The sequence below is a fragment of the Trachurus trachurus genome (genome assembly GCF_905171665.1).
Source record: "Trachurus trachurus genome assembly, chromosome: 16".
In the NCBI taxonomy this organism is placed as follows: Eukaryota; Metazoa; Chordata; class Actinopteri; order Carangiformes; family Carangidae; genus Trachurus; species Trachurus trachurus.
Genome location: NC_139902.1, coordinates 10,020,828 through 10,039,863, shown reverse-complemented (window position 1 = coordinate 10,039,863; position 19,036 = coordinate 10,020,828). Strand labels below are relative to the sequence as shown.

The 19,036-nt window shown below is 40.0% G+C and overlaps 2 protein-coding genes across 2 annotated transcripts; both read left to right on the top strand.

Annotated features, from left to right (window-relative positions):
• The first annotated feature begins 1,630 nt into the window (after positions 1-1,630).
• csf3r (colony stimulating factor 3 receptor) lies at positions 1,631-12,740 on the top strand. The gene is made up of 17 exons (XM_083988932.1): positions 1,631-1,812; positions 3,844-3,932; positions 4,770-4,844; positions 5,768-6,064; positions 7,273-7,402; positions 7,546-7,712; positions 8,311-8,480; positions 8,646-8,796; positions 9,091-9,173; positions 9,298-9,505; positions 9,584-9,772; positions 9,999-10,100; positions 10,378-10,524; positions 10,659-10,799; positions 10,886-10,982; positions 11,076-11,154; positions 11,334-12,740. The coding sequence occupies exons 3-17, from the start codon at positions 4,781-4,783 to the stop codon at positions 11,814-11,816; spliced, it is 2,508 nt and encodes an 835-aa protein (XP_083845058.1). The 5' UTR covers positions 1,631-1,812; positions 3,844-3,932; positions 4,770-4,780; the 3' UTR covers positions 11,817-12,740.
• Positions 12,741-14,028: 1,288 nt separating this feature from the next.
• mrps15 (mitochondrial ribosomal protein S15) lies at positions 14,029-18,633 on the top strand. Its single transcript, XM_083989259.1, has 8 exons — positions 14,029-14,255; positions 16,789-16,857; positions 16,953-17,028; positions 17,149-17,197; positions 17,331-17,415; positions 17,537-17,595; positions 18,053-18,244; positions 18,366-18,633. The coding sequence occupies exons 1-8, from the start codon at positions 14,123-14,125 to the stop codon at positions 18,459-18,461; spliced, it is 759 nt and encodes a 252-aa protein (XP_083845385.1). The 5' UTR covers positions 14,029-14,122; the 3' UTR covers positions 18,462-18,633.
• The last annotated feature ends 403 nt before the right edge of the window (positions 18,634-19,036 follow it).

Here is a 19,036-nt window from a genome sequence, read left to right as displayed (position 1 = left end):
GGCGCTGTTTGTGAGTATTCAGGGTACAGTTTGTTCATGTTTGACACAGCAGGGTTGGGCAGAATAGTGGGAATTGCAATTGCTCAACAAAAGGGGGCAATTGAAAAACAATATATTTTTAGAAGTGATTGTAGCCGTGCATCTATGATGAGCAGAGGCCTTGATTGCTGCAGTTGTGATTGCAGTTAACTACTGTAATTCTCTGTGTAACATTGGATAGATATGGAAGGATATATCCAGCAGTGACTAATTTGAGGTTAGTCACATCTCTAATGTGAATAAGAATCTAAAGAGGAGACAGCGTTATATTAAGTACAGAACAAGGGCCGTAATCAAACCTAGCAAAGCTTCATCAGTTCAGCTTAGCTTCGGGGCCCTCAGCTAATTTTACTGCTCACTGAAACGTAGCATGTAATACCCAGTGGATGGAAAACACTTTGTTCATTACTGCTGATTAGGAAAAAGATCAAGCAAAATATGTCAATGCATGATAACCAGTTAATGTAATTTTAATTAGTGCTTGCGTTTTCCCTTCCTCCTGTTGCTACCTATTTAGAAACCTACCGCCGTGCGCCTCTTGATGAACAGTTAGCTTCCATTATCTGTTTGAGGGTGGCAGAGTGACCGGGCAGGGATAGCTACAGCTGTTAGATTAAAAGTTGAGTGGGTGAGCTCACTGACTCACCTCGCACACCATTTGAATTGAAGCGTCAGCCAGAGAATCATTTTACAATTTAATAAGCTAATAAACGTGATATGGCAAGTAGTTTCAAGTGCCCTTGGGGGGTCAAAGCACAGTTTACAATCCTATTTAAAAGCTTGTTCTATTACCATGCTCACAAAGGCTTGGACAGACGCAGAGAGGGAGATGGCAGCTTTTTGAGGCAGGCTGAGTGATACAGCAGATCCACTATTTAAAAGGTCACATTCAACACAGAGGGGTCAGGCCAAACCAGACTTACTGCGTTACTCTGGACGGCTCTTCAGAGTCAAATTGAAGGGCATTTGACAGCCCCCATAATAACACCTTGTGGAGAAAGACCATAAAATAAAGTCCCTTTGTAGTCACAGCAGCTCAGAGAGTTGTATAAGTCAGCCTCCATCAGCAACTACAATCCCACAAAGCCAATATCACTGAATATTTGGTCAGAGCTGACTAATTTTCATATATAGTTATAAAATGATGGACAACAAAACATTGAAAATTTACAGTACCTACAAAATAGACTGCTGTGAGAGTGCTCTTTATCTAGCTAGCTTTAATTAGCTATCACACTGTCAGCAAACCTTGGAGTTAAAGCTAATTCACCAACTTTTCATCATCCAAATCAGTCCTGCTAAAAGCTAATAGGCTACTAACTAGCCAGGCTTAGATAGGATACACTTTGCGTTGCCAAAAAACTAGACTGACTAAGAAGCCATTCTTAATTTCATTGTTGTTACCTATGTGAGTCTTTAAATTACAGAATATCTGAAGTGACATGTCCAATGTCATTTGTAGAATTGTGGAATTTAGATTTGATTGATTTTCCTGAACTACTCAATGATCCTCTTTCGAGAAAACCAAAACGACGCATGTTTCTCTCCTATAACTGGGCCCCATCAGTCATGTGTTCCTTCCTGGAAAATAGTGAAGTTTCACCAATTCAAAACAAGGATGTAGCTGCTGCTGCTGCTGCTGCTCTGGCTGCTTGGCTAACATACACATATGCCCTTACAATCTGAACCTCTCTGAGCTCCACCGTTTCATCTTCTGCTATCAGGACTGATGAGAGCCACTCGTCCTTCTGGGTCTGCTGCAGCTGCTGTGTGGTGAGTGGCAGCCCTCTCTGATGGCTCCTTTATCTTCACATCAAGCCTTTTGCTGCTTCTTTCATTTTGATCCTTGAGACAGATTGAAAAGAGAAACTTTGCAAAACTTATTCCTGGGTGACACAGGTTCAGGCTGGAGAGTTGTATCCTGATCCAGCTGAAGGACAGATCAACTTAATTTAATTTAAAACGCTTGCTTAATCAGATTTTTTTTTAGCCGTTCTCTATTGTACGTGTGCCATTTATCATCTTTTGAAGTTTCCTGTCTAATGAGGCCAGCGTTTTCTTTTCTTCTTCTTCTTTTTAAACAAACATGACACCCTAAAGCAAAAGATAATTAGGATTTAAAGATAAAATTATCCTTTTAAAATAATGATGCTTGAAATTCAATGGTAAAAGTGTAATTTAAACATACTTAAAATGTTCCATAACAGCATTTGTTATTTCTAAATTATTACAAATAATTTGTTCACTTTGTTTTTGTACATATGATTCACGTCATATAAGTTATGTCAGCTGCAGTCATTATGGCACAGCTACTGCGTCACTATGGCAGTATTATTAGTGTGTTAAAATATGCTAAACATGTTTATGGTGTGACTATCCCTTTGAAAAGCGGATGTGAAACTGATTTCTTTCCTCCTCTCTAGATTTTGGGAGTTTTACAACTGCTGACACAAAATGTCTCTGTGCCATAGCTTCAAGGAACTGTTCTTTCATTAATAACTGTCTTAATACACAAACAGCTCTCTTTAACCCTTTTTGAAATCCATATTTAAACACACAGTGCTTAGTGTGTGAAATAAGACCAAAAAAAGGGGAAACAGTGGCAAGTTTGTCATTGCACTCTGTGTCAAGGATATTGCCAAATCCTGATAGTGGGTGTTTTGTAACCTCCAACGGGAAAGGAAACAGCGGCTATAGCAAAATACATGTTTTTCTTTTCACTTGGTGACATGACTCACTGAGAGAAAAAAAAATGAATCTAGGAAACATCTTAATGTCAATAGATCTGCAACATGATTGGCCAATACACTGAAAATAGCAACTCTTAATTCACGCAATTCTTATTTTTAAAGAAGGCAAATTTTGTTTGTTGACAAAATACTCTCCAAATTTAATAGCATATCTACTCTCCCCTCACCACCACCCCCTCGCTCCTTCTCCTTTTCCCAGTTGCCTTTTGTCAGAGCCACAGGCAATTACCTATTAGTAGTAAGCAGAAACCGTATAAAAAAGAGAAAAAGAGGGAAAGCAGAGGAAAATGGAGGCCTTTATGCACACTGCTGATAAGAAGGAGGCAGAAATTCCATTTCCCTCACATCGCTAAACACAGACTTCACCAAATAGTTGGTTATTGTGGACTGAGGGCAGCGATCGGTCTGCGAGTTTGAGTGATAGTTACAAATTATTCAAGTAATACCTCCTCGTCTCATGGGGTCGCTTGCAATTTGACAGTCCAGACATAAAATTTCTGCTCAAAAGTGGAAGGTTATTCTGTACCAGAAATAAGCTGAATTGAACTCTCGAGAGTCTGTTGACAACATGAATTTAGATGTGGCCCACATGTTTTAGCCTCAGGAATACGTAATGTCCTTCAGGTTCTTCGACTTCTCGTCAGTAGACAAGGAGACAAAAATCACAGGAAGTTTCTCAATGCTGTGGTCGCACTTACTGGCACGACTGTTCTCAAACATGTTCATGACAGAAACAAATGACTGAAACGACTGAAGAAATTAATTAATCTTACCAAAAAACATGTTTCCATGTCTAAGTAATGTCTAGTGGATGTAATATTATGCAAAATGTCAAGTTTCACATGTGAAATCTTCCTCTTCACGTCATGTCTTGCTTGCGAAATGTCTTAAAACCACATCTGCTCATATGTGGCACCGTGGTGTCACGTAGCCTATCTCTAAGTGTTATTGTTCAGGCAACATTGTTGTCCAGTAATTTACTGTTGCTCAATTGAAAAGTCCCAGCCCTGCTTCAGACTTATCACTGCTTTGTCTCTCCTCTTGTTCGACACAGAGACACAGTGGAGCTGTGAAGGCATGTCTGTGTGTTATTGGTGGAGCTTTGTGAACCAACAAGTTTTAAACGTTCATGTTTGTGTAATGGTGAGTAATTCAAAAACAACACAGTCCTCAATATCCATTTGAACTTCCCTCACACCTGTACTTGTTGTACTTGTTTTACATTTTAAGAAGCAGGTTGTTGACTTAATATCAGACGTTTAATATGCCAGAAAATTGCTTCCATCTGCTTAGTGTACAAGCCCCCCCACCTCCCCTTCTGATCATGATACATGACCAATAAGCTATGGAGCACATGCCCAATGTGGATGATTACCTTTTAACAACTGGCAGTTACAATGTTCCTGTCTGCTTGGTGGGTTTATCCCTCTAATAGAAGAGTGCAGGTGGAAAGATTTGCTGTGCGTGAACAAAATACTTATTTTTTTTACTGTCGGCAGAGAATTGAAATTTAATTTTGTCACAACTTCGAAAGCTTTAATTTTAAAATATGTGTAATCATGCTACATAATTTTGGAGTCAAGCTGTCATGAATGTCGAATTATCATTATTCATGAGTGTGTCATGTATCGTTGCACGGGTTGGTTTTATTCTGCTCTGCAAACAGCTTACACAGGCAGCCCTGCAGATTCTCCTCCACTGTTTCGGTGAAGCACCGAATTCATCCTCCAGGTGTCTGTTTGTACTGAGATATTATGCATTATGGAGATCACATACTTGCTCACATCAGCCTGCCATACCAAACAGTTTGAAACACTGCACTGATGGTGTCTTTAGAAGCGACAGACGGTATCACTCTCAATTCCTCCTTCACACAATGTAGCGTGTCGCTGGGAAGGGACAGTAATTCAAATATTGTTTTGATAGGGCATGAAAGTTTGTAATTTAAGAATAATGCATTTCATTTTGGCTCCCTAACAGGTTTTATCACCATGATATCCATATGGGTGTTGGTGATTGTCATGCTGGCGGCATTTGTGAACGGAGCGAGGGCCGGTGAGTGTCGCTCTCAGAATGAAATAACAAATCTAAATGGAAATACCCAACCAGCAGTTACAAGGACAATTGCTATTACACCTGCTCTTCCTCTGACTCAGGGTCTGTCAAAACTCAATATAAAGCTGTTGATTTTTTTCATAACAGTAATAATTTATAAAAGGTGAGATGACTCGCATAACAAATTTGAGAACTTGGCACTTGCTTGATGACCACTGATAAAAGATTCAACCTGACTTTGACTTGTTATTCATGACTTTTTAACTTTAGACTTTGCTTAGAGTTCTGATAAAGGACTTTTTTGATCAAGTGTTTGCATTTTTCTTGATATTTTTTTTTAGATCAATCAGAGTTTGTCTTTGAAGCATAATTGAGTGTTCGTTTATGCACGGCCTGTGAACAGGCAATCATAACAAAGAGCTAAGTGTAAAAGTAGTGAAACTCGGATTGCAAGAGGAAAGAGAACGTAGTATTGCATTGCATAATGCAAGAGTAAGATTTTAATAGAAAAGACTGGAATAGCATTCAGCAGAGTGCATTCCTCCACCAAGGCCAAAAACTGACACATGAATGATTAAAATATTCAGCATTTATTGCTAATAAATAATGATAGCAGTGAAAAACATGACCTCCTTGGTGCAGGTAATAATAAGACTAAAAATATTAATTGTAGCAGTGAATGGATTAACATTACTACTGTCAAATGTCAAATATCATTCAAATTTACAAGTTGTAAAACCAGTTTTCACTCATTTTTAAAAGTAAGATAAACCTAAAAAAAAAAAAAAAAGGGGTTGATTATTGTGATTTATTTATTTATTTCGTCTTATTTGAAGGACTTGACTTGCCTGTGACTTACACTCCTAATTCTGCCACTGTATATCTTCAACATGGCTCATTCAAATGAATTTTGTTATTGTCAGAGAACGTCACACAACCATGTGCGGACATCCGGACCTCCAGCTCAGTGGTGCCTTTGGGGTCACCCGTCACTGCCACCTGTGTCATCAGAGAAGACTGCCTTCCTGTCACTGGGCAAGCTGTTCAGATAGAGTGGCGCCTTGCCGATCGCTTCGTTCCCAGCAGCCCCGTGGCCAACGAGAGCAGCAGGGTATCGGAGGTTGTTATACCAAGCTTTAATCACACAAGGGCGTTCCTCACCTGCTGTTTACAGACCTCTACTGTTCAAGTAGCAGGAGGAGTGGAGATCAAAGCTGGATGTGAGATCTATTTCTTCTTTTACATGTGTTCATTGCTAATTAAATGAAGCTGCCAATTTCACCAGCAGACAAAGAATTGTGAACATTGAACAATAAATTTTTTGGGACAGAAATTGAATTGGTGAGTTAAAGTCAACATCAGAAATGAGAGGTCAAAAATATTGTCATTAAATTAAATGTAACTAATCACTTTTTTCTAAACCACAGATCTGACATGTTCTAATAGATCTATGGATCAAAACATACATTTCAAGTTTATAGAAAAATAACAACTTTGTACAGTATCAATCCACGACATTGAAGAGAAGCTGTACTTTCCATTTGGAACAATTTTAAACTTTTCATCTGAACGTCATTTACGCAGATATGCAATGTGTTCCAGAAACTGCACTGCTAAACTTTTATTTCCAAAAATTGCATAAAACCATAGGAATTGCAGTTTTCTTGCATTTGTTTGTGAAGGACCAAGTACAAGAAACATTAAAGGGATACTTCACCCAAAATCGATAATTCACCAATTTTCTACTCACCGTCATGCCAAGGAAGGGTTTGGAGAACGTTCAGAATCATCAGAACATTTTTGGAGTTCCAGGGACGGTCCGGCTGGCAATGGATTTTCATATAATGGCGGCAGATAGTGCTCACTTTTGAATCGTCCAAAACAAACACTATGAAATGTTTGTCGTTGTAAACTATTGGAAGTATGATGTAAACAAACATCAACAGAGCCACTGGGAGATGCAACAAGGCTAAAAACAGAGATCAAATTCATTTTTTCCGAACAACTTTTTCATGTTGTGGCTTCAGGACACTTGGGTCAGTACGGACGAGCAGTATGGAGGTATTTGAATGTTTTATAGTGTGTGTGTTTTGGATGATTCAAAAGTGAGCTCTATCCGCCGCCATTATATGAAAATCCGTTGCCAGCCGGACCCCCTCTGGAACTCCAAAAGAGTTTTGATGACTCTGAAAGTTCTCCAAACCTTTCCTTGCCATGACATTGATTGGAAAATTGGTGAATTATTGATTTTGGGTGAAGTATCCCTTTAATCTCACATAGACATAGCACTAGTCCCACAGAGCCTCAGATGCCAGTTGGTCAGATCCACATGATAAAATGTGGTCGTTGAATGTACATTGATTTGTCACTTTCATTTTCAACTCTATTAAAAAAAAAAAACATGGTCACTTTGTTTTTCCATCTCTAGATGCACCAGAAGCACCACAAAACCTGAGCTGTCAGACAAACCTCACCACTGACACGCTGACTTGTAGCTGGGACCCTGGGCAGCTGGAGACGCACCTCCTCACAACCTACACCCTCCACACCAAGATAAGGTAATACTCAGACATACACTGAAAGAACTTACCAGAAAGAAGAAACATCATTTTGGTGTCATGGATGTCTAAAGTGTCATTTACAAAATATGTCTGCGAGGTTGCGCAACTGTGTTTCCCACAATATGATTTCTTCATTTCAGGGATTTAAACAAGAACTATACATACAAGTTACCGACAGGAGTCAACCACCATACCATCCCTCGTTCTCACTTCGGCCTCTTCTCTGAAATGGAAATATATGTGAAGGCGGTGAATGAACTCGGAGAGGCAGCTTCAGTACTCATTGGTTTGGAGCCCATCAGTGCAGGTGAAAATAATAGAGTATTTAGTTGTTGAAACACTTCACAGATTGTTTCTATTGTGTTGAAACAGTAACCTCCATTGAAAGGTCAAAAGAGGTGACCACTGGAACAGTGTTCGACAACAGTTACAGCTGTTGAAGTTATTTTCAGGATCCTCAAAGACACTTCTAACCATCTGTATGAAAAAGAATATCCATCTGTTGCATATAAAAAAAAGATGTATGACCTGTTTACCAACTTGCAACACACTTACTTTCCTTAAAAAATAGACCCAGTATTTTGCATAAAAATACAACAAAACTTTCTTTTATAGAGGAATGCGACAGAAAATACAATGCCCAACTGCCATCTTTCTTCAGGTTGAAACATTTTTTTCATCCATAAGATTAGAGGTGTCTCTGGGGATTGTAGGGTTACTGTCAGAGCAGCTGTAAGTGTTGTAGAAGGACTGTTTGGTTTTGATTTAAAAAAAGAAAAAAAAAAGAAAAGAAAATACTGAGTAGTAAGTGGTAATACCTAAACCAGGCTAAATTTAATGTGAAAATGCTTGAACTAAAATCCAAATAACATGGAGTGCATGCTTTCTTGACTGTTTAATTTCAGCCAAGTTTGACCCACCAAAGATCCTGACACTTGAGGCCGTGCCTAGGAGGTTCGGCTGCTTGAAGCTGAGCTGGAGCTTATCACAGCACCAGGCCTGGACGAGTAACCTCCGCCTGAACCTTGAGGTCCAATTGAAGACAGCTGACAGCAGTCAATGGAGTGAACAACCAGTGAGTGTAAATCAATCCACTGTCAATATCAACTGAAGGTTTAGTTGATTAACTTTGGATGTAGTAGCTACAAGCACCCTGTACATGTATCAGCTCTGAAGTTCATAATGTGGGCGCTGGGAGTCTCAACTCTGTATGGTTTGTGTGATCTTGTGTGCATGTTAGATGCTGGTGAACAAGACAAAACCGAGCAGATCAGTGTACCAGTGTCGCCTGCTTCATGGGACTCGGTATTTTGCCCAGATAAGAGTCAGATACCAGCAGAGCCCTTGGAGTGAATGGAGCGGCAGCCAGCCTGGTGTCACCTTGGAGAGTGGTAGGGTTCAGATCAATTCAGTGACACAATCAGTCACTCAAACATTTTCCAATCTATTGCCTTTTCTTCCATTTTCTGCCCTTTTCAATATATGCTAATGTCATGTTCTACATCTCCCATTGCTCTGCTCTATAGCCCAAGCTGAATTGATGTATTGAGTTCTTTTCCACACACTGTGGCAGTGAATCCATAGACCTGTCTTGTATGGAAAAGTTTTACTTTCTAAAAGAGTGAGGGGAGAAATGCAGGCTTTTGACGAGACTCAAAGCTGACAGCCGTCTCTTTTGTTTTCAGCTCCCACTGGACGCCTAGACTCGTGGGTGAAACTATCAGGGGATCACATGCACAAACAAATCAGGATACACTTGTTTTGGAAGGTGCACACATCACACACAGTGCTTGACACCTGCCATAAGCTGATGGTATTTTCTGTTATAGCTCTAGTTGGGTGTGTGAGGTCTGCCTTTAAAATGCCTTCTCCCTTTTTTTTCTCCATTTTAGCCATCAAAACAATTCCGCGGCAACAGCCGGAATGTGTCATATATCGTCTCGGTGCTAAAACTGCCAGGTGAAAAGGGAAAGGTGTGCTCCACAGCTGGGAATTACTGTACTTTCCAGCTTCCCAGGAAAGCAAAGAGAGTCTATCTGAGCGCTGTAAATGCAGCAGGGAGATCCTCCCCCACTGAAGTGCGGATTTACCAACCTAAAGGTAAAACTGACATCTTTGAAAGTGCTTCAACTTGTTTAGAAAAGGCCTCGGATATGAAATATATTTTTGTCCCCGTAGCTCTTAGGGTGATATCGGACGTCACAGTCCTTCCTCGTGATGACCAAGCCCTTGTGGTCCAGTGGAAAAACACAAACACATCAAGTGTCATCGGTTACGTGGTTGAATGGAGACCTTTGTTAATGACAGACCTCTCCTTCACCCAGTTTGAGATTGCAGACAGAAACGAGTCCAGCCTTATTGTAACAGGTATGTTTTATAGTATTTGTATTGCAGGTCTCAAGGTCTGTGTGCTTATAATGTTACCCACCTTTTATTTGGTTTTCCTACTCTGTCTCATCCTTTACCACAGAAAAGAATCAAACAATCACATCCTAAAACCTTATTTTGCCTGTGCAAGTCCTGCCTGCCCTGTACACACTGTTTTGAGTTTATGGGCACTGATCCACTCTAACTTCTTCACCTTCATCAATAGGAAGCTTTGAGCCCTACAAGCCCTATGGAGTCTCTGTGTATCCCCGGTTTAAGGATGGGATAGGCCTTTCTCAGACTGTTAATGCCTACTCAAGACAAAAGGGTAAGTCACCAAAGATGCCAAGAGAATCACACAAAGAGCAAGCAGAGGTGTGAGAGTCGGGCTGCCTCAACTTTGAAGAAGTGAGAGAAGAGTTTGCCATATGAGTAAAAAATACATGGATTGTGCAGTCAATCTGATATGTGATGGAATAATGCCCTCTTGTGGATATGAATGAATAATGATTTTTTAAAAACATAATATCAAGTGTCAAATTTTAAGACCATAAAACCACTGTGGCAGTAACAATCACTCACAATGAAGATATTTCTTTTTAAAGCTCCGTCTGTGGTTCCGAAAATACACATTAAAAAGACCTGGCAATCACATATTGAGCTCACCTGGGATGAAATACCATTAGACCAAAGAAATGGAATTATCCAGGGCTACAAAATCTTCTACACAGATGGCAAGGGACCCATTAATGGTAGGTGAAATTACTGAATGTCTGTCTTTTAAAACCTCTTTTTCTTTGTTCTTTTTATTTATTTATAATAAAACCTCTTTTTATTTCTAATGAATGTGGTGCTATCTGATGTCTGACCTCTTCTTTTCTTTCAGTTGTGATTGCTCACCCTGAAGAGAGAAGGGTGGTCCTGAAAGACCTCCACGCTGTGTCTCTGTATGAAGTGTTCATGATGGTGAGCACTTCTGGTGGAAGTCTGAATGGGTCGACTCTTCATTTTGAAATGGAGCCATTTGGTTGGTGTCATTTTTTCCCCCCTTTTTTCAGAGTGTGCAAATTCTCATATCAGTTGTTTGATTGTATGTATCTCTTCCCCTCTCAGATGCAGTCACTGTTGTGATGATTGTAATTGCGTCTGGTGTTGGACTGTCGCTGATGATGATTTTCATAGTCATGACTTGTTTCTCCAACCACAAAAGGTGAGATCATTTCCACGCTGTGTCACAGTAGGTGAGAAGCTGCAGTTGTCTTTTATTCTCAACACATTTTCTCTACTGCTCATGTGTCTCCAGGCTGAAGGGCCGCTTCTGGCCAGTTGTTCCTGATCCAGCCAACAGCAGCATCAAGAGGTGGACATCAGAATCAACACAGGTGCAGAAAACAGATAAGATGGTTTTAATGGTTTAATGCAACAAGCCTCCATGTTGCTCTACTCTGTATTTTTGTTTGAAAAACTGCTGCGTCGTTATTGTTAAAAATCACCTTTAACTAAGATATTGTGTATTCATTGGATGTAAAACACTGATGACCTATTTATTTTCCTTTGGCAGGACACACATGCTTCCTGGGACAATGACGAGCCCAATCCAATTTACCTGTCCCACCTCAGCTTCCTGGACCTCCCAATGAAACTGAGCAAACAAGATGATGATCTGTGGTTAAACAGTGCAGAGGACACCAGTGACCTGGGAGAGTCCATCTGCGGTTCACCGTTCATCCCTGGATACTCCGGTTCCAACAGTGACTCTGTCCCCTACGCTACTGTGATCTTCTCCGGTCCGTGCAGCAGCCCTCCACCCGAACAGCCCCACGTCTACCTGCGCTCTGAGTCCACACAGCCGCTCTTGGAGCATCAGGACTCCTTCAGTCCGAAATGCTACCAGAATATGTTTACTGATGGGATGCCGAGGGAGCAGTGTTTTTTTGGATCGTATGACGATTGTGTAGATGAAGAACAGCCGGACCCGAATGTTCTCTGGGACGACTTCCCTTTTCTACGAGCATTAGCCTTGAATGATAATCAAAATGACTAAAGTTCTACCTTGATTGTAAGAATAATTGATTTGCAAGATATTCATGGAGATCTGGGTTTGTGTATTGAATTGATTGTGATTAGCTGATCCAGCATAGCACACATAGCTGTAAATACTTGCTTCAATGAATGCTAAAAATCACATTGATATTTAATGATCATAACGCTCATGTTTTACCTGTACCAACCTTTGTAGATACATTACATCACCTCTATGGAAACAGTTCTTATCTGAAGAAAAATTAGATTGTTGATATGACTTTGTTGTGGGTTATAACTTTATCAAGAACTCAGTGCTTATTCACCCAATTAGCATCAATTAGCAAACACATCAAACATCAGAATGGGAACAGTCTCAGTGACTTTGACCATGGGATGTTTGTTGGTGCCAAGCAGGCCGGCCAGGACTGTGTGAAAAACAAAGAAAAAACATCCAGTGAGTGGCAGTTGTGCAGACAGAACTTGTTCACGAGAAGTCAGAGGAGAGTGTCCAGACTGGTTGGAGCTGACAGAACGTCTACGGTAGCTGAGATAATCACTCTTTACAGCTGGGGTGAACAGAAAAGCATTTCTGAATGCACAACACGCTGAACCTTGAGGCCGTCGGACTACAACAGGAGACCATGTCAGGTTTCCCTCCTGTCAGCCAAGAACAGAAATCAGAGGCTGCAGCGGGCACAGGCTCATCAAAAATGGACAGCAGTAGACTGGAAGAACACAGCCTGGTCTGATGAGTCTCACTCTGATGTCAACAGCATGAATCAATGGACCCAACCTGGCTTGTGTCAACAGTCCAGACTGGTTTGAGGAATTTCCACGGAACACTTGATACCAATCAATCAATCAATCAATCAATCATGTTTCAATAAAATGATGATGATTTCAGTGACCTTCAGTGGCCTCAGGGGCAAAGAGCAAAGCGAGGCCTTCCTCAGTAGTATATATAGGCTAAGTATGATAAATAATGAAGTGCTTGGTGAGTGTATGTGAATGTTCTCAAAAGTACTTTTATGCTGAAAGGACACGATCCAAGCAGTTTCTTTTAAAAAAGTAATAAACTTTATAAAGAAAGAAAGAAAGGTGGTTTTCAAACTGACTGGTCATTCACCACTATACCTCAACATTTGATGTTTACCAATGATTCTTATCCGAAGAGTTGTTTTCTGTAGGGAATGGATGTGATTTAAAATGGGAGCAGAGTAGCCTGCAGTTTCCAAAACACACACTGAGGCAAAGTAAAATCATCACTCAACAAAGCAACCTTACTGAACCTGGGGTGATCTGAGGAAAAGTGAGGGGCTTTTTTTGGCAAATGGGCTTTAGACTAAATAAATCCGACTAAGGTTTTGTTGTTTTTGAGGGTTTGTTTTTTCATTGACATGGATCTTGACAGTCTCAACCTTGATTGGATGTTTACTCATTCTTTTACTTAAGGTCAACTGAAAATGGTGTGACACTTTTTGACTTTATTATCAAATATTTACTCATTTATTTCAGTGAAGTCCAAACAGTGTTACATCAATAGTTGTAAAATATGAATGTTACATTGCATAAAGGGATTCAATTTGATCAGTTATAAACAATATTATTATTAGGTATTGGTATAGGCTACTTTTAGTCTCTTCCTTTCTGCCATTTGCTATTTCATGAGGGTCATTTAATGTGAAACAGCTACCATAGCAATTTAACATTATAGATATCCACTTTTATTATAAACAATACAGTTTAATTGTCATATAGCCTAATGCCATATAAATCTTTACTATTTTTATACCTCTGATTCATTGCCTTATTGCAAGAGTCTCTTTTATGAATGAATGGTTTCATATTGTTATTAAACAGAACTTGATGGCAACACAACAAATAATCACATATAGCTACTTCTCAAATGAATATGATGATGTTACAGTGAGTCCATCAATTATTGGATTTATCCTATTCAACCTGACACCTACGCTACTTGTCCCTAACAATAAAAGCACTAAAAATGTTTTCAAATAGAATAGGCTACATGGAATTGTTTAGAGCACATGAAAAGTGAATAAAAGGGATACAGAGCGATCTTTATTGTTATTTTGTGAGATAAACCGAAAGTAATCGCTCTCTTTTGACGTAAACGCTGCGGACCAATCGATGTGTTCTGAGGTCGATTCGTTGGGGCTGGGACGACTGTTCCTCCGTCCTCACTCGGCTAGTTTGGTCTAGTAAAAATGGCGAACCTCATGTAGGGGTCGACCACGGCTGCCTGTCACAATTCCTCCACTAATACAGAGTTTATCCTCCAACTTGACACCTCTCCTGTGAGCCATGTTCACTAACATGGCTCTGCGGACCGCCCTGAAGGCCTCGGCCGGTGTTTTGCGAGAGGTTTGCTCTGCTGCGCCGGTGAAGCCCTGGACGTGCAGCTCTGCGTTGTTAACGGCACCGAGAGTCAGCTGCGGTAAGTAGCCTAACGTTACCGAGCCGGGAGGAGAGAAACATGCGGAGGCTGCCCGGGTCTGTGCAGCACACAGGTGGCCAACACATCTCTAAATACACACCTGGCTGTTGACTGCATTTCTGTGTCCACGATGGCATCGTCAGTCACCCAACACGAACAGTAGTGGGCAGTGCTGAGAGGGACATCTCATCATCTAAATTAGCCTATCTTAGTAGGCTACCTGTCACTCATGGCATTGGAAGCAGTTTGTAAATTAAATAGTGAATTATGTTTGATTGAAAGGTTCATAATAACCATGAATACTGAGGGCTTTTGTCCCCCGATTTTAGTCTTTACCTGGTTACATCTTTACCTTAAACTGAACCTCCTAACAACAACAACAACAACAACATACAACATGTAGCCTAATCAGTGTTTACAAGTGATTGATTTTGCTTGTAGCCTAGCGTTACTCTTTAACTTGAATGTTGCTTTAACTTGTAGAATAGTTGTATTATAATCCTTTAAAGTTTTTAAGTCATCTAATATTCCCATCATGTTAAGTATCATGCCTGGCATGATGCTGGGCTTTGGTTACCAGCACAAAAGCTGCTCCACAGCCAGGAAAGATCAGATTAGTTCAATTTTATTAAAACATAACAAAATTCATTGAGGCAAATGAATTATATAGAATTGATTTAGAATTTTATTTGACCATTTCTTTTGTCCATATTTTGTATTTCTGACCAGATTTGACTATGATGATGATATAATGTAACAATACATTTTATTTATAAGCGGGTTCTTAGTCACCTAAGAATACCATACAATGGAGGTTACATAAAATAAAAAGCAACATACATCAGAGCTATAGCTACAATAGATAGAACACACAATATGATATTTACACTATAAATCACGAAAGGAAAGTCTGAACAGGTAGGTTTTTAGACATTGTGGACCCAACCACACTAAAGGAGCTGTCACCCACGGTGCAAAGTCCAGAGAAGGTGGGTGTTAGTGGAGGGGTGAACAGACAGAGATGAGTTGGGGTCTGAGATGTCTCTAATTATATGTTGGTGGGAGACATTTTCCACCTGTAGAAAACGCAGCAGTGGGTTGTGACCACAGGGGGCTGTTAAAACCATATTAGTGTAAACACACAACTGAAAGGGACTCTGTTGCAACCAAACAAGCATCTCAACAGCCCATCTACCCCCATCTCTGCTGTAGAGCTTATGTTGACGACGACTCAGTTACCTCTTTTTCAAATGTTGCTTGTGTGTAGCCTCTTTTTCTGCTTAATCTAATGCAACATCTCTTGATTCATAATAATAATTCTAGAGCAGCTACACTTTCATTTCCAAGTAGAGCCAAGTCAAGTAGAACACTATAACTTATTTTTCTCACTCTATTTTTGTCTCATTGTCACAGAGGTAGCCTACCTGAACTAACAAGGTGGTTTGGTCCCGCTGACGACCACTTCTCTTCATGAGTCATCGCATCAATAAACAAATCCTGTCACTTCATATTGTAATTATGACAATATTTCACATAAATGCCTTTTAGGATAAAACGATAATATTATCACATTTAATATTTAAAAATATATATGCATCTGGGCTGACGTAGAAAATGACATCACTTCTTGATGTTATATGACATGATATTGAAAACCACAGTCCCCTTTTTATCTGATGCCTCGCTGCTCTATTTGGTGGGGGGACGGACATGTTTTACAGATTATCTTGCTCGTGCTCTGAGCTGTGCTACTTTAACTAGATCAATAGATAAGTTATCATCCGGTGAAACTCTTCTCTCACAACGCAGTACAAATGTTTCTCTCACTACAGAGCTCACAATGGAGACGTATTACTATTATGCTTAGTGGCACGGAGGGAAATATTTAATACTTACTTGATGTCGAGTTTGGTAACCAACAGAAAACATGCTCTTCTCTCACCCTGGTCCTAAAATGGACAATTTATTTGCCTAATAAATTTAGATACGAAATATTTGCCTTAATAGAAACATGGCAGTCAGCATAATTTGAGATCAAATACTTTGTTTAACCACATGTAAACTATCTATGGCCTCCTTTTGAGTATAAAGCTGTATGGTTTAGAAAGGTTAAGCTCTGTCACTGCATTAGTGAATTGCATAGATCACACATTTAGTGTCCCATATTAGGTGTCAGTGTGGTAGTATTGACGTTCAAACCAGCTCTCAACACGAATGCATCATCACTGAAACTGTCACAGATATCTTGAGTCATCCTTGTAGTAGACGTAGTAGAAGTTGCTTTGCAGATCTGTTCCCATATAGTCAGTGTTGACTGGCAATCACTGATGGTTCACTGTGTCAACTTTTTTTGTGTGTGTGTGTCTCTGGCAAATGTCATGTGTTCCTTTGTCTGGCAGCATTAGATTCCCCTGTTCTTTAGGCAGCTGCCAGGCCTCCTCTGAGCTCATATTAACCATCAGCCCTTTGTCTATGTTGTCTTTTGATGCCTCTATTGTTTTGTCCACTCATGTTGTTTCCCCTCTCTCTTCAGTTGCAGGAAACTTTGCTATTCCACCACCGGTGAGGCATTATGCTCGGGGTGCAAAGAAAAAGAAGACAGGTATCTTATGAGGCTGCATCATCGCTAACTTTTCCATATTCTGGTATTTTTTTTAAATGTTCTTCCCTCTCACCCAAATATTTTGTGTCTTCCAGCCCCTCCAAGTCAACTCAGTGATCTCCCTCCATCAATGCTGAAGATGGATTACTCAGCCGTACCTCTCGCTCAAACGTACATGCATACCTTACATAAAATGAGTAGAAATAGCCTAATTGATATATTAATGATTCCTTACATTCATGTATTAGATTAATGCACTACCTTTCTAAATGGATGTTTTCTTGTTGACAGGACTGATGATGTTATCAAAAGACTTCTTTCACTGGAGTTAGCATGTCATGTAAGCTCTCTTATCTCAACAGATTGCTTTGCCATTTTCATGCTAGTAAATTTATTATATATAAAACAAAAAACTGCACTGATGTGGCAGTTACAGGTACAGGAAGCTGAGTGTTCTGTGTTCATGTCCTCAGAGTGAGAAGCTGCAGCTGAAGAAGGAACAGCTGGTTGCAAAAGTCCAGAGGGATGAGAATGACCGCAACTCGGTGGAAGTGCAGGGTGAGTTGATTTGCTTTGGTGTTGTTGTACATGGTGTTCTCCCTGAAGCCCAGAAATAAGATCTTCACTATTTTAATAGTATGTTGGTTGACTCCACTTTTTCCTTTGTCTTCTCCCTCAGTGGCTGTTTTGACAGCAAGAATCCGTAACTATCAGGAGCACTTGCAGAAACATCACAAGGTGAGTGAGGAAGTACAGCCAGCATCATCATCATCAAAGGGGAAATTTGTTCTGTGGCCAGTTTTAATGAAAAAAAAAAAATTGAAGATGACGTAACATTCAAGTCAGTTTGCACCATTAAAGCTGTTAACGTATGAATATGTCCTCACATTTCCTTTGCCTTCCTGTGGTGTTGAGTATGTGTGAACTACAGGATATCCTGTTTACTCCCCCACATGAAATACAAACATGCGTAGCACAGTCATGGTTGGAAATTTCCATGTCACATGATACATGAGCATTTTGGTTGAAAATGACATAGTAAAGGAATACAGGTTGTTTGAGTTTTTAGACTATGTCTGTTAGATTTATAATTAATTGTTGTCACTTGTTGTCCTCATTTTTTCCTGTATGAGCCCCTTCGAATCACATTAAATGTCCAACCCCAGTGTCTTTATTTTTTATTTTTTAATTCCAGGACAAAGCTAACAAGAGGCGGATGCTTATGGCTATAGACAGAAGAAAAAAGATTCTCAAACACCTGAGGTTGGTTCGCTATGATGCCTTTGAGAGAGTGTGTGAGCAGCTGGGCATCACCTACACCTTCCCACCAGAGTACTACAGACGTGTTACCCGCCGCTGGCTGGCCAAGAAGGCGCTCTGCATCAAGGTAGCAAAGACGTTAGCCCGTTGTTCCGCTCCGTGTAGGGGAGTGATGAACATGGTCGAGGTGTTGGGTATTGTGAAGGTGTTATATCTCTTCTGACACTTCTTTATATGTCTCTTCACAGGTCTTCAAAGAGGTGCAGAAGCAGAAAGCAGAGCAAAGGCTTAAGATGAAGCAAAGTTTATCTTCCACAGCGTCAGAGGCAGCCAAAGCCCAATAAAAGACATATAACTGTATATTACAACTAAACGTATTATCTTTACTTCTACACCTGTACATGTTGTACTGAGTCATGCTGATAACCACCAGGAAATATCATTTAAATTGATTTGGTTTCAGGTTGATGTCAGATGTGTCTGAAAAAGTCAGAATTAAATGCAATAAATGTTTAAATGAGACTTTGGATTTTATTTGTGCTGAAATAAATTACTATCAATTAAATGCATGATACAAGAGGAATCTGCATGAAGGTGGCTGTTGTCCATTTGTGCAAAGTGTAGCTAACTCAACTAGATACTACTTAGATCTGTCAAAAGCAAACTTCCTGTAGTGTCACTTTTTATCAAAAACTACTAAAAGATATGTCTTTTGACATACATTGCGTAATGTTAGATGTTGCAATTACGGTGCTAGTAAGAAACCTCTCAATGTGTCAGACCACACTCTTCAATGGCCTTGAAAGTAAGTGGTGAAAGGTCTATTAGATGTAACACAGGAGCCAGAGACAACAACAAGAACAGTTGTGCAATATTGTGGATCCACTGCAAAATACCTGCAATAAATAAAACGTTCATT

Excerpts from the sequence above, each read along its gene's own strand:
- csf3r (XM_083988932.1), top strand. The coding sequence starts at position 4,781 with ATGATATCCATATGGGTGTTGGTGATTGTCATGCTGGCGGCATTTGTG. Across the intron at positions 7,403-7,545 it reads ACCCTCCACACCAAGATAAG|GGATTTAAACAAGAACTATA; the intron begins GTAATACTCAGA and ends TCTTCATTTCAG. Across the intron at positions 9,506-9,583 it reads GCGGATTTACCAACCTAAAG|CTCTTAGGGTGATATCGGAC; the intron begins GTAAAACTGACA and ends TTGTCCCCGTAG.
- mrps15 (XM_083989259.1), top strand. The coding sequence starts at position 14,123 with ATGTTCACTAACATGGCTCTGCGGACCGCCCTGAAGGCCTCGGCCGGT. Across the intron at positions 16,858-16,952 it reads TGCAAAGAAAAAGAAGACAG|CCCCTCCAAGTCAACTCAGT; the intron begins GTATCTTATGAG and ends TGTGTCTTCCAG. Across the intron at positions 17,198-17,330 it reads CACTGGAGTTAGCATGTCAT|AGTGAGAAGCTGCAGCTGAA; the intron begins GTAAGCTCTCTT and ends TCATGTCCTCAG.